Here is a 16258-nt window from a genome sequence, read left to right as displayed (position 1 = left end):
TTGTTCTGTAACTTTTTTCTACGTAGCTTTAGGTATATGCAATGTTACATTTAATAGGAAAAAAGGTCAATTACCTTTAAAAAGTTTTATACTTTTAATGATTTTTGATATATTTTACGATTATTTTTAAATTTCTCATTATAACTTTTTTTATTGTATATGTAGGTATATAATTGGTAGGTATATTATTGTCTAATAAAAAAGAAAGCTTATTTTATTTACTTTAAAATGGTGTATCGTAAAAAATTCTGGGACTATTTTTAAACAAGATTGGAACCCTATGGAAAACTTTTTTATTATTAACTTTATGAAAAAAAAAATATGATATAATATGCAATCATATTTTTCTAATTGAAAAAAATAAAAAAAATTTAAAATTTTTCTCAAATTACGGATACTCTTGGATATCCTACGGATACCGTGTTTAAGAATTGTCCTAGAATTTTTTGCAATACACCATTTTAAAGTAAAGAAAATAAGCTTTATATACAATGTATATACTTAAACGTACAAGAAAAAAAGTCATAATGAGAAATTTGAAAAAGCATAACTTCCTTATAAATAACCTTATACAATAGACTATTTTAAAGGTATAGTATTTTTACTACAAAAACGTTATTACATAGGTCAAAATTTTTGATGTAAGAGAACTGTCAAAACATTAGAATGTGACTTTTCATTATTGCCGTGTTTATAATAAACATAGCAATAATGAAAAGTCACATTCTTATGTTTTGACAGTTCTCTTACGTCAAAAATTTTGACCTACGTAATAACGTTTTTGTAGTAAAAATACTATAATTAATTTCTCTTTCTACTATTGCATATACGTAGAAATGCGCACGAAATAGTTACAGAACAATGTTTGCGAAATAATGGGGAAAATTGCCCAAAAATGCTGTGAGCGACAAACTTAGAAAAATCCTATTTCGGAAACTATAAATCTTAGAGAATTTTACCAAACTTCATTTTAAAGAGGAAGGATGGAAGTTATTTTTCGCTAAAGCAATGCCTATACCTATATCCCTGTGGAAAATAGTTATGGGGCTAAAAACAAAATTGCTTTCTTTCGTGTTTTTTTCTTGCTTTTATTTTGAATATATTATTTTTGTAAAAAAAAATATTTTTGACTTTAAAATGTGATGTTTGGATAGTAAATTTAACCTGGAACAATTTTCCTGTAGATGTGTTTATATCAAAAGTGCATAGAACTCACCCTAATTCGCCCTGTGACTAGGGACTAATTCACCCCTTTCTCAAAAACTCACTCATTTCAATGGTAGCACTCCATGGTTTTTTCTAATTTAGAGACAGATATGAGACAATAAAATCCCGTTAACGTTGTAGTTCCTTTTAGTTCTGTTATTTTGAACATAATCAATAGCCTAAAAGGTTTATTCCAAGAATAAACTTTTACGAATATTCTAAGTAACTACATACATGAATGTGCTCAGTATATTTGGTCCGAGAATATTCTTCGAAGTATATGCAAAAAACATGAAATTTAGAATGTTTTTATAGTACATGCTATGCTTCTACTACACACATACTAAAAAGAATAAAAGGAAAATCATTGTTATGTAGTATAATGTTGATAGTTTTATTTTTATTGGACTGCAGTTTGTTAATAAATTTATAAATAAATAGGTATATTATATTGGTGACTGATTTGATTTTAAGTATTTTATTATTAGCAATTTATAAATACATGATATTGGTGTTTGATTTTGAGTATCCTTTAAAATTTATTTTATATCTCATTCTGTTAAAAGGTCTTCCACAACTAGCAAAAATGTATGAACAAGGAAGTTATTTTAAAGGACAAAAATAATAATAGAAAAATTAGCTTTATGGTGTTTTTTTTATTAATTTTTTTGACAGTATGTTTAAATAAACAAATGCTGATGACATGAAAATGAAAGTGTAATACATACTTTTGGCTCAAAACTTTATAGATTATGGGACTTTGTCCCCGTTAAACCTCGGTTAGCTAATCGGGACAGAAAAGTACCTCTTTGGGCCTCTTGCGTTGTAATATCATGTATAATCATAATATCATCATCATTGGCTCCGCAACCCATGGTGGGTCTTGACCTGTTCCAGAATCAGCTTCCTATCCCTCACCTTGGCTTTCCAATTTCGCACTCCTAATCATAATAATAAGTACAATTGTGTTTATGTCTATGTTATGCATACATTTCTGTCCTGATTAAACCCCGGTTAGCTAATGGCGGTTTAACCGGGACATAAAGTACCGGCCCTACATCTAAATAATAAAGGATTAAAATTCCAAAAACCTTTGTTTTATTGTATTAACCTGTTTATATTGTTAATGCCATACGTATATTATGTTATATCTGTTAATTTGAACTGTACTTTTTAATCCAGAATTTTAACAAATCCTAAGCTTTTCCACAATTTCACAAGCATATTTGTGCATTCAAATTAATTGAAATTACATCTTATATATCTATACCTACTAAAAATATTTATTTCTACACAAAAATGTCTAAATTAATAATTATAAAGAATGTCTATGTGATTCTTGTAATTAACAGTTTAAAATTATTTACAAATTATATTTATAGCTTCAATAAATGTCCTTGTTTCATATTGATTTGGGTCAAACCATGCATAATCTGTATCTGAGAATAAACTTTTATTTAGGAATCCTTTTTAATGAATAAAACAGGACATACATAACCAACTTAGATCCAAATATCCAAAATATAAAAATAAATCCAATATCCAATAATCCAATCAAAGATGTGACAGTGACAAATACAAAATACAATTGAAGTTAGAGGCGTTTCTTGTTTCTCAACGTAATTTGTCCTTCAAACTATCTCGGAAACGGCAACGTTGGAGTTGAGGACACGCACGCGCAAATTAGGGAGCCGCACTGTATCTTTAGCCGCTCCTGCTGTGCTACAGCTGCCATATTGGATAATATTTGACATGTCATTTGAACATCCAATCAGAACAAAGTTATAATGCGCATGCGCCCGGATCGTAGGTTTTAACATATAAAAATTCACCCTCATATCGCGCGTAAAGAAGTATAACTTCAAAAAGGCAGTATCTAGGAAACACCACTCAGACATCAATGTCACGTGGTTTGAAAACCACCAATAACCTTGTAATTTACCACGCGATCAACATCTCAATCGCGATGTAAAACAAACTATTTTGTTCTGGCATCGACAGCTGTAAACCGCGATAAGTTGCGAGGGTAAAACATCCTTGGTATGTGCGATCTCATAAGAAAAAGGTTTGTTTTGACATCGATGTAGCGACTGCGACCTCCACCGCGCACATCCATTTATCTTCGGTATAGGCCTGGATCCCGCGTACCAAAAAAAGTTGATTAATAGCAAGCTGAAAATTTGTTAATAGCTTAACGGTGTCTAGTCGGACAAACTTTGATGTACGGGAACACTGGAAATTTTAATTGTGGAACAGTTTAAAAATTTGGAACGTCAGATTACGAAAACCTCCCATGTATTTTGTTGGACAGAACATCCAATTAAATTGTTAACCTTTCATTAAACTCTCATGCAAAAATCGGACTACTATTACTAACCAACATGCTTATTGTCATTTGAAATGTTCTGTGTGTTCCACTCATTAAAATGCCCAGTTGGTGATAAACACCAGTCTAATTTTTGCATGAGAGTTTAATGAAATGGTAACAAATCAATTGGAAGTTCTGTCCGACAAAATACATGAAACGTTTTCGTAGTCTGACGTTCCAACATGTTCCACAATTAAAACTTCCCCTGTTCCAGTATTCCCATACATCAAAGTTTATCCGACTAGACACCGTTAAGCTATTATAACAAATTTTCAGCTTGCTACTAATCAACTTTTTTTGGTACGCGGGATCCAGAACTAGTATGTCCGTATCCTACCTAAGGGTAGCTAGAAATTTTGGCGATGACTTGATATCGATGGCTTAAAGCACACTTATTGTATGTCCGTGCATGTACTTTTTGAGAAAATCGATTTTGAATGTTTAAGCTCTTGTAGAACAGCGTTACATTAAATATTAAACTTTACATAATTTTTTTTATGATGAGTCATTAAATGAGTACTAAAAATAAGAAGCTTTTTCTATGAGCGTGCAAAAATGTCTACTTTCGCGCACGCATTTTAGTTTAGAAATTTTCACTTTTCCGCACGCGTGTTAATTTAGATATTTTAATATGGCCTTAAAGTAATTATAATACATGCAATAAACTAATATTTAAAATTAGATATTATTTACTAATTTATTTCAATTGTGTTCCTGTTTTAATGAAATTAACGCGACAATTCGATGAAATAAAATTATTTTGACATAATATTCGAAAGTCAAATCGGTAGGCAATAACAGTCGTTTTGAATCATCGTCATGGAAACCAAGATCGTCGTCATGCTAACTAATTATATTGAAAGTTTGGTTTTGACAACTTTGTCAAAGAATTAATTTGTGTATGTATTTTCAGTAGTAATTGCACAAGAGCTCTAAAATTATTGAACTTTTTCCGAGTGACACTTTTAATTATGTCAAAGTGTGACGAGGGCAAAAATTCTATATTAATTTTAGAGTTCGAGTGCAATTTGTTGCGATTATTTCATGAATAAAACTGTTCAAAACCAAAATTTTATTGTAATTTATATATGTAAGTACAAATTAGTACAATTAAACACAAAGTTTTTATAAATATTTGACGATTGAAAGTCATCACTTTTATAATTTTTAAAACATTAATTGTCATTAATGTCACTGAATGTATTTTTTCGTAGCAACGAAAGGCATCTGACGTAATATACTTAACGACGGGAATTATCAAAATTTATCGATTTAATTCAGATTTCTGTAGCTTTCTCTTGGTCAGAATCTCCTATGAATGAAATAATCATATTAATTAAATTAATTGATTAAGATTTGGTAATTTTTTAAAGACTCTTAGAAAAAATATTGTTCTAACTCTTGCACAAGTCTCTTTTCCGCACTCGACTGCTTGCCTAACTCCCGCTTCGCGTCGTTCGGCAAACTGCAGTCGCGTGCGGAAAAGAATGACTTTCTGCCCTTGTTAGGAAAATAACTATTCCTCACAAAAAAAATTAAAGAAGACTTAAAAAAGTATGGACATACAATGGTTAGCAATAAAATATGGACATACAATATGTGTACATCATGATTTTGATTTAATTATTTGACGTTTTATGTAAAAAAAAATAGAACATAAATGTATTTATTCATGTTAACACTAACACAATAAAGAACGTCAACAGTCTATTTCACTTTCAGAAGCACTTTCAATTGGAACCATGTTTTGCAAATTGCCTTTGGTCGGTAGAGAATCTATCGCGCCTTTGTAATCTTTGGGTATAGCTCAACCATTACACGAGTATAATTGATCTTTATTCTTGGCTATTGATATTCGCAGTTGCAAGAGTATATTTTTTTTTCAATCTTACCAGGTCGGTAGAGGCTTCTTCCCACGTAAGTGATCTCCTTGTACCCCTTCGTGTGGCTGACACATCCAAATACTAGAAATAAACTGATTTGTATTTTTCTGTGCCACCCTGTCGAGTGTCACGAATTGAACCTGCTTTTAAATATGAGTGGTCTCTTTTCATGAATTTTAAATAAATAATATCTAGATGTTGTATTGTATTTACCTTCTTCTTTTATTAGGGGGCCACTTGGCCTGTTTTTAACAGATTTTGAGCTTGTATTTATCGCATGTAATATTTATTTGCCATGTTTTTGTTGTGATTCTGGCTCCTGCAAGTATCCGAAAATGTGCTTACATGTTTGACAGTACTAGGAACAGGATTCAGACGACCTTTTTCCTCTATTTGTTTCGTCCCAGACGTAACAATTATTTCCGTCGCTTTTGAAAGTTTGCGTCTGTAGTAGATTTGAGCATCACCAGCATAGGGCATGGATAAAACTGCCTGCAAGTCAAACGAAACAGATCGAAATGTTACACCTTTGTCATCTATTGACCGTTTCTTATCATAACCTTTCATTTTAAGAGAGCCAGTTTCTCTCTTTTTATGTTCTTGATAGTCATATCATTTTCTAATGCGGACTTGTCTGAAGCATTTTTGTAACTATTACAGAGAGATCACTGATCACTTTTTCGGTTTATACAAACTTATGGAGGTTCTTTGCTATTGAAGAGATATGTATACATTATTATAGTATATAGTCCGTCCGCTATAACTTTTCCCATGCGGTATGATTCATTTTCAATCAAATTAAGTCAATACAGAAAGTGAAACGTACGCCGATGTATGTAGTATATAGTATACAAAATGTATATACATACAGTTGAGTCCGCGAGTCTTTACCCGTGCGTCATCATTTAAAGCATACGAAATAAGTCGGAAATCTATTTCACGCAACAACAACTGACAGAAAGTGGCTACTGTTCCGATTACGGGTTTTATTATAAAATTTGACGTTATCAAATATATAGAATGTCAAATGTAAGCTTTACTTCAAAATTTTTGTGCAGAATTACAGCTACATTTGAAGTAGCTTAATAAATTCTTTTATTATTATTGATTAATAAATAAATAAACAATTTATAAAAAAATTCAATAACACATTTTATTTTTATTTTATTCACTTTGACGGAAATCTTAACACAATCATTTCTTTTCTGTGTGAATGACGTTAGCTTTGTATGTTTTAAATATTAATTGCCAAAATATAATTATTTACCTTAAAATTTCAAAGCCCAATATAAAATTAGTTGTGAAAACAACTGTTTGTGTAATAGTTCAAAACGCAAAAATTCGACAAAAACCGCAAAAAATTCAACTGACTGACAGCCATAAAAGTAAACAAAGCAGAAACGTCAAACAAATTTTGCTTAAAATATGAAAACATACCGAATCGTCTTTTTTTGTACCTATCTTTTTTAAATGCACGAGTCTAGATGGTTCATAAAAATAACATGTGTTTTTACTTAATAACAAACGGCAGCTGGTTTGTCATGAGTTTCATGCGTGGAAGAGAATGATGCTGAATAAAAAGTATGTGTTTTATCTCGCCAGGTATTAATGACGTACGGGTAAAGACTCGCGGACTCAACTGTACACATCGTCGTTCGTGTTAATTTATGTTTTGACTTAATTTGATTGAAAATGAATCGTACCGCATGGGAAAAGTTATAGCGGACGGACTATACCTGGGTATATTATTCTCCTGGCAAAATTTTTCAGTCTGTACAAAATGAAGACATTTAAATCGCAAGACAAGTAAAGCTTGTTTAAGTCTTTTCTACAACAGTGGCTTTTCATACGAGGAAAGGAATCGATGTGTTCCTTAGCTTTAGCAATTATATTTGCATCTTTAGCATTAGGAGCCTTACGGCCTTTTCTTTTATCTGTCCCTACATAGGCTCCTGAATTTTATCCACTGGTCTACGACATAATGCTTTAGACACCGCCGAGAGATTTACTAAGCTTTCCCTATCAGCGCTGGATACAACCACTCAGCCGATTTCTGCTGACAGTCAGTCGCTGTGGTCGTCCGAACGCACCCAGTGTCTGTGCAGGATGACAGACTGTTAGGTCATAAATGTACAGTGCATAACTCAATAATAGAAAAAATGGACATACAATAATGGTAGGGGAGTAAAGTACGCTAAATGTGCAGTCACTCGAGCGCTTTGGGGACCTATTGGGTTTTGAAGAGTAGGTTCTAAATCCAAAAAAAGTTAAGTCAAGTTTTCCATTTTAGTGGGGACTTTTCCATTTTTAAATTTAATTTTCCATTTCCAACATTCGTTTTTTTTAGATTATAACACCATCTATCCATAATTCGAAAGAAGTCTTAGATTTTGTAAAAATATTGAATAAGTGTATTTCTCAGTGTTTCGATCTGATGTTCATTTAGCGAAATTCGTATTTAAAATATTAAGTTTAGCCCAAATGACAGAAAAAAGCAGAATACAAGCGATGGATATGAAATATTTACGTTAAGGTGATAACTAGGAGACATAGAATACGAAATGTAGATATGGGATGACGTGATTGGAGACACACAGAAGAGAGGAAAAACGTGGACGGAAGCAAAAATATTAGTGAGACAAAAAAAAGTGGGGAAAATTTGTACAGACATGACTTAGTGTAAACTCTTAGGGGTAACCCTGGGAGTAATTCTCGTACACTATTCAAATAAAAGCAAATACTTCTTTTTATCCAATAGAACACTTATCTTAATCTGATGATTTTGAGTTTTTCTAATGAGATTTTTTTCGGCCCCCTTAACGAACTCGCCTGCATTAAGAGCCAATATATGGTAGAGGTACATTTTCAGGGTACAAGTTTTCTCACCATGTAATAATCCGACACGCTCGAGTAACTGCAAAAATCCCCTACCATAAGTGTGCTTTAAGCCATCGATACATAATATATATATATATATATATATATATATATATATATATATATATATATATATATATATATATATTGGCAGGCATCTGCTTTGCAGGTCACAGAGAATCAACAGTGTAGGTGGCCCTGACAGCTGATCGGTATATAAATAAGAAAATGTTCCTTTTGTTCCCATTATTGGGAGATAATTTCGCTCTTCTATTAGAGCCAGAAGTGCTAATACAGATACTAAAATATTCCATTTGTAACAAAAATGAATAACCACTTTCCTAGAGCCGCATCATTATTCCAGTTCAGAGAGTGCAGCAAGCACCTCTACCGCTTTCGAAACTTTTCTTAGTCTCAGCATCCGTTATGACTTGCAAATTGTAGAAGCCTCGGAGGTGTTACCAGAGAAGGTACCCATTGTTTTCAGTCTGGTAGGATGTAGAATAACATTTTTGGGTGTTGTTTTATGTGCTATTAAATTGAGAACTTAGTTTTTGATAGCAGTTGCCGCTAGGGCATCCCTGCAAATTCGTTCGTTGCAATCCGTGACTGAACGCCGGGGTTTGTCCTAGTTGGGTCAGAGAGAGCAGCATATGTGCCTCCTGATGAGACTAAACCGGTAGATATGCTTGCTGCACTCTCTGATTGAACTGGAATAATGATGCAACTGTAGTTTCGTGTTCCACCGAAATTGAAAATGGTTATTCATTTTTTATTTACATTTACTCTGATTGGAGTACGAAGGGAACCATTCTCGTTGGAACTTTACCGCGCTGAGCAGATGGGACGTGAATTATAAATTGTAAAATTCCCTCATCTTCCTTAGTCTCAGTATCCGTTATGGCTTGCAAATGGTAGAAGCCTCGGAGGTGTTACCAGAGGTCATCATTGTTTTCAGTGTGGTAGGATGTAGAATATATAGTTTTTTATTCAATTTGTCTTCGAAATTCTTCATTTCATAGATTTGTATTTTCCATTTTTGTTGAATAAGAAGTCTTCCACAGGAGGTATACTTTAAAATGTTGAAACTCCTCTTTGAAATTTCTATTTCATAGATTTGTATTTTTCACTTTTGTTTAATAAGAAGCCTTCTACAGAGGAGGAACGTTATTAGAGATAGAGGTGGTAATATCAGATACTACATATTCAATTTGTCGTTAATATTCCTGATTTCATAATTTGTATTTTTCACTTTGTTGAATAATTATTTTCATTCTTTGGGCCCGTTAGTCTGACTTTTTATTTTACTGGAATAAACAACTGTTAAATATTCCCGTTAAATTCCATAGTAATTCCAAAAAAAATAGGAGATACTAATCAAAGTATCTTGATACATTTAGGACATACTTATTGCGATGAGTGCACCTACACAGAAATGAAATGCAACACAAGAAGACGTTCTAAGTACATTCACATCATGCAAATAAATACAAGTGAATACCATTCTGTGACAAGCACTGGCGTATTCTGGTGCCTAGTAATACCAAAGTCAGATTTCTTTCTTGCTGAACTCTTATTCAAAACTCACGACATTACTTATGTTCTCAGCTTTCAATGTTGTTTACTATTTTCCGACCCGATTTAAATTTTAAATCGACCTACATGATGGAGAAAATTTTTCTGTATCAAGAGAAACCCGGCAACCTATAGATGTTTTTGTACTTTTCCACAACTTTACTTTTTTGGATATGTCAGGTTTCTGTAATAACTGATTCAATGGTTCCATCTGAGAGTATCATATTCTTCGATGTTTACCTGATGAGTACAATTCCTGGAAAAGTATTTTTAAAGATGATTGTAGTTGTGTCAATCTATTTTCTACTGTCCGAATAAAAATCTTGTTTCACTCTCACCTCTTTAGTTGTAATTGAATTAAAAATATATTTATTTTCAGGCTATCAGATAGAATACTCAATGCAGCTCTCCTTGGTGTAGCCAAAGAAGTAGAAATAAGTGAAGTAGTAGAAAAAATTTATCAATCTGAATTGCAATTTTGTTAATATTTTTATAAATGATATAAATAAAAACAGTAGGATGTGGTTGACCGTTTATTTCACATCTAGAAGCTTAAAATAATCAATGCTCTTTGTTAAAATCAAAAGGATATTCGAAAATACGTATCTGTTAGTAGTTTGGCAAAACTGAATAAATGTAGATATAAAAAAAATTTTCGGGCCAATTCACAACCAAAATAAATTTGTAATTTATTTTTACAGTTAACTAAATTTGGCTTTACTACACAACATGAAACACATTTTTCTAAAATGCAAATGTAAAACTTTGCCAGAACTACGTATAAAAAAACAGTAATTGTTTTAAATTACAGATTTACGTTTTTGTACCTTCTGCGCCACATAAAAACATGGAAGACAAAAAGTTTTCAGTTTTTTATTGCAATGATTTTATGATGTTATTAAGTTTTGTTTGCCTTCAGTTAGTCTCATATGCCAAATTAATTATTAAAAATTAACATTTTGTACTCCTAATTTCGACATCACTTTTATGTGCCTATATCATATACTCTTAATTCAGATTTTTTAAACAGAGGTTTAAATTTGTATAGCTGCTACGGAAGTTCTTCTTAGGAACTTGCTATTGTTTGTTCACAAATCTGGCAGTTATAGCATGGTTTTCAGAATATATGCAATTTCTATCCAATTAAATTTTTTTGTTAAATAAACCAAAGATACATTAAAACCACTTGACTTTTGTAAAATATTGAATTGTTGTTCAACATTTTTGTACTAATAGAAAATGAAACAATCTACTTTTTAACTTCCACAAATATTACAAGCCGAAGTTACAAAAAATGAGAACAAACATGACTTAACATCTACCTATCTTATCTATGACTTAACAGCATTAACTAGTATAATCATAAAAAAATGTGTGTATGAATAAAAACTTAAAATAAATTCTTAAAATACTAGGTCTGAATGATACTGCACATTATACATTAATACAATAAATAGTTATGTAAAATCCGAATACATAATGTATATGTCATTAATATAAATGAATTACTTAGTTGATACATAAACATCTGGTGGGTATTGTATACCCAATACTTTGCTGCAAGCTCCGAATGCAGCCATTTTCTTTGCAGCTTTCTTGTTGGAACCTGTAAAAAATGAAGGTATTAAAATATATTAAAAGAATTATTTGATTAAAAAAAAATGAATGATTTGAGAACTAAAGTTTGGCAGTAACACAGCAAAATAGAAAAAATACTGACAATGCATTAATTAAAACTATGTGACAATTTACGGGAAAGGCAGACAAATATTTTTAAATATCTTCAATGTTGTAAATAATGACAAATGGGGTTTTTGCAAAGAACGCCTCAATTAGGTACCTACCTATGTGCCTAGTGCGGTGGCTTACTGTATATATTTATTCACATGTTAGCTATGTGAATGCCAATCCAAGTGGTTGTTTAAAATTTAGAGGTTGTTTAAAATCTAGTCAGTGAATGGACTGTCTGGTGGCGGAATGACTGGTTTGACATAATTGATTACTGATTGACTGATTCTAATTTCAAAGAGTTTGTATTAAACCAAAAATTAAGGACTCAAAAACCATTTAAATTGATATCGGATCAATATATTCATGGAAGAGTGGAGAAGTTTGTATAAAAAAAATAATTACTTTGTCTCCTAGTTTCAGTACATAAAGTCAAGGTAGAAAAACTGATCAACATAATTATAGTAAATCCTCATAGGTACCACCAAATATTTATTTAGTATGTCTCAAAACATAATTTAGCTCAACCAGGTATAAGTGTAATTTTTTGGTAAAAATATTAGGTTTTCACTATATTCTTGATAAGTTCTTAAACAATGATGTTTAAATTCACTCCTGCACAGTTTGTTTTCCAGAGTTACGAGGAATGCTAATTAGAATAACATCACACACCCCCTTCAAATGTGTATTAACAAAAAAAATTTCATTTTTGTGTTCACCTTTTTAAAATGTATTATGCTTATGCATCATACATTTTTGTGTTCATCTTTTTAAAATGTATTATGCTTATGCATCATATTTTCGTCAGAAATCAGAAATCGCAACCTTAATATTTCAGTAGATAGAATGAAGCGAATGAAACCTCTTACCCCTAGCCTTGTTGAGCTTAATAAATAAATAGAATGAAGCGACGTCAGAAGTAAAAATCAAAGCTGATGTTCCGATAAAAACAGTATCATTCGAACTTGTGACGAGATGAGCTAGTTTCTGGTGAAAAAAAAATATTAATTTAATTTAAAACAAATATAACACCAATGTGTTAACGTTCCTTTCAAGAAAAGAGTCACGAATCATTTTTTTTGTAAAGCAAACTTTTTGTAAATAAACTATTATTTCCAATTAAAATGTGTTTTTAATGTTACTTTATTTTAACAAATATTTTTTCTATTTACTGGAGCCACTTAGGTAAAATATTTTTACAAAATTAAATGTATATGTACTAAAAAAATAAATACCTGTTCCAATAAATGATTCTCCATCAACAATACATTTGAATGAAAAAAGAACATTTGGAGGATTTCCAGTTTTTCCAATTTCCTCAAATTGTGCTTGTGGTAGCATCTGATTCACAAGCATTAATGGATTAATAGTATCTGGATTTTCAGGCATTTTCTTAGCAGGCTTGTTTTCATGCAGTTTTTCTCCACTAGGTATTGACTGATTTTGATTCTAAAATAAATAATATGTTTAATATGTCTTTGTCTACACGTCGTCGTGTATTATATTAAGAGGTTTGTTTTTTAAATCTATGCATGTTTATATGACATGAATATTTCAGTGCAAAAGTTTCCATGCCAGAATCAACTAGCCGAACTATTGGAAGATGCACATGTCACCCTAGAAAGAGATGGAATATGATTTCAACAGTACAAAAGGCAATGTTAAACAAACACAGACAATGTACCTAAATAAGAGCCGAAGAATATTACAGATAATTATCTGACACAAGCTGAATTGTTAGCTTAGTGTCTTATGTTATGCTGACATAAAATATAATGTAATGAGCATCAATAAAAATGTCTAAAAAAACACATAAGATACCTAAATATACAGTCGAGTCTGGGAATCTTTACCCGTGCATCATCATGAAGTCGATGATAAGTCGGAAATTGAAATTTACTAAACGCAACTGTAGTTCTATTAGATAGAGACTATTGGTATGACAACGGGTTTTTTTAAGCTGTTATAGGCTGCAGCCAATTGGCTTATTGTACATCTTCCATTTCTGTAACCTTCTGGCTCAGGTTTAGGCCAGTCGCAATTGATAAGGTGACGCAGGTGAACAAAACTGTGAGTGGCTGCAAATTGAAACGTAGTTTGCGCCGATTTTTCTTATGCGACATGTTTCTTTCCTGCAGTTTGTTGATCTTACCTCACACCGTGACAATCTGCAGAATGAGAACTGTGTAGAAACTAACTGTAAGTATCATTTCTGTGTTTCACAGAAATTCAGTGTCAACTTGCGGCCGGTCCTTTTGTGTAGACATATAATATACACAAAATTGATACTATAATTACGTAAGAGTCAACAGTAGCGTGCGGAAAACGCGGTCCAACATTGCGGCTTTAATTTTGAATATTTTGTCGAAATATTTGGCACACATATTCGTAATACAATAAAGAATGGCGGTACATAGCCGAATTTGGGAAATATTAGTATATGGAAATTACTCATAACTAAATAAAATATGGCAAAAAGGAGCCTGTACCGCCATTAATTTTATTTTATTTATCAACGGGCAATCACCCAATTAAAATACAGTATAAACATTAATCACAGGAGATTTATAACCTAACCTAGAGTAAATTGAAAAATTTTAATCATACAAACTAGGAAATTAAATAAATAACAAACATTAACAAAAAATGTACAAAACACAAGGATATCGAGCTATCACACACAGTTTTTAAGCTGAGCTTTAAATTCATTTGGAAAACTAAAACAATCCAAACCTTCCGAATATTGGGTAGCAAACCTAGGTGTTCTGGACATGAAGGAGTTGTGTCCGTAGTTAGTGCGATGGGGTCTAATGTAAAAAGTTTGATTTAGCCTCGTTTGTCTACTCGGAACATGGAGGCTAATTTTCTCAAATAGTTGAGGACCAAATTTCTATCGAGTCTTCTATTGTTCCTCAAGATTGAACGAACAAAATCATCAGCTTAATGATTGATGTCCATTTTTATTGCGTACAGACCGAAGAGGATGTCATTGGCTCTAGATAAATCGTCTTCCTCATTGTTTTGGATTAAATTGAACATCATCAAGTTACATGCTCTCTTTTGCCTCTCAGACACTTCAAACATCACATTATTATGTACCACTGGTGCAGTATTCCCGGAGCCACCCTGTGTAGACAATGAGGTGGTGTAACTGTTAATAATGGAAAGATCCTTTTTAATATCATCAAGACATGATGAAAAACTAGTTCTCATACTCTTAACTTCGTCTGCTATCACACCAACTTGTTTCTCGAGCTCCTTGATTTTCTGGCTGTTGTCAATTTTGACCTCACTTAAGGCATCCTCCAGGGCTCTGACTCTTAGCAAGACTTACTGCTGACTTTATTACCGACACAATCTCCACAAAGGTAAGGAAAAATGCGTGAAGATAACACGAGGCAACGAATCTCTGTAGCACTGACACCTGAGCAACTTTTACATAAAACTTTTTTACAAAAATCACATGGATAACCAAAAACCTCCCCATTATTCTTAGGTTCTTTAAAAATACATTTGGTAGAACAATTGCAACATTTACCAGACATCTCTGAAAACTCTGGATTTAATTTGGATTTAATTTGCTTAAAACCTTACTTATTTGTGTTTCTTATAATAATCAAGTTTTGGTTTCATGATGTTCCTTTCACTGATTAAAACAACTGGTATAATCTTATCTACACTAATGAGGTGTTTTTGTTCCCTTTGAATAAAAGCACTGAGGAATTTTGTTACAGAATTGAAATAAACTGCACTTTTTCAACTATAAACAACAGCAAATGGTCAAAACACTTTATCGATGTTGTAGATTTTATTTGTTAATTGGCCCTTTGTACTCATCGTAAATTTAAAACACTGTTTTACCAGATAAATTTTCAAGATTTTGTAAGGCGATTTTATTGACTACCGAACTCATCAAATGCTCATTACTGAATTTAAGGAAAAAAAAACTTTCTTCAAATAATTTTTTATCCCATACCTAGACTTTTTGTCACATTGGAACTACTAAAAATTTTGATCTCTAATGCTGGGGCCACATTAACGTTTAATTAATTTATGCACAAAAAATGATGTGATTAGCGCATAAGGTGACTGGCCACATTTATTTTAGCGTGTAGTTAGTAGAAAACTATCGACTTTCTATAACAAGAAATCAAATGTGACTGACTTTGCAACATTTAGCTTGCCTATGAGTGTAATAATTATTGTTTTTTATAGTATGATACCCATCGATATATTAAGCATAGACCAGACTAGTTATGGGCCGCTCAATAGGGCCTTTCATTGATTTTCATTTGTTTCGAGCTTCTGACATAATATGTCATATCGACACCTGATATGAAAAACATTGTAACTCACTTTTGCTTAGTTTACAGGAGAGCGATTTAAAGAAATTTCCAAAACATTTTATTTTTTTACTGGGTCAGCTTTTACATTTTTTGTAATGTTCTTAATCCATATTTTATAACTTTTACTCAGCTTTTCATTTTTACATATCACATTGTTGTCAACATTACTGGTCCTGATTTAGGTCGAGTTACAATAGCAAATTTTTTCAGAATTTTAGGTGAAAATCATTGTAAGTGGTTCATACAATGATATTACACAGTATGTTTCTTTGGCT

The 16258-nt window shown here is 31.9% G+C and overlaps 2 protein-coding genes across 3 annotated transcripts in view; one reads left to right on the top strand and one right to left on the bottom strand.

The window, feature by feature from the left end:
* The window catches only part of LOC114333175 (uncharacterized), a 412711-nt gene extending 400092 nt beyond the window's left edge, over positions 1 to 12619 (top strand). Inside the window, exon 12 of one of the 2 annotated variants that reach the window (XM_050650379.1) lies at positions 12476 to 12619. In XM_050650379.1, coding sequence (XP_050506336.1) covers positions 12476 to 12482 — 7 coding nt within the window. In that variant the 3' untranslated portion in view covers positions 12483 to 12619. Of the gene's footprint in view, positions 1 to 10288; positions 10434 to 12475 lie in introns of those variants that run through there. The other variant, XM_050650378.1, reaches the window with a different exon arrangement.
* The window catches only part of LOC114333169 (double-stranded RNA-specific editase 1), a 56696-nt gene continuing 50867 nt past the window's right edge, over positions 10430 to 16258 (bottom strand). Inside the window, exons 7-8 of the mRNA XM_028283014.2 lie at positions 12873 to 13086; positions 10430 to 11515 (exon numbers count right to left, since the gene is read on the bottom strand). Of these exons, the coding sequence (XP_028138815.1) occupies positions 11415 to 11515; positions 12873 to 13086 (315 nt within the window). The 3' untranslated portion in view covers positions 10430 to 11414. The remainder of the gene's footprint in view (positions 11516 to 12872; positions 13087 to 16258) is intronic.

The sequence above is a fragment of the Diabrotica virgifera genome, chromosome 5 (assembly GCF_917563875.1).
Source record: "Diabrotica virgifera virgifera chromosome 5, PGI_DIABVI_V3a".
Taxonomy (NCBI): Eukaryota; Metazoa; Arthropoda; class Insecta; order Coleoptera; family Chrysomelidae; genus Diabrotica; species Diabrotica virgifera.
The sequence above is the reverse complement of the archived record's forward strand: the minus strand, read 5'-3'. Positions and strand labels throughout refer to the sequence as shown.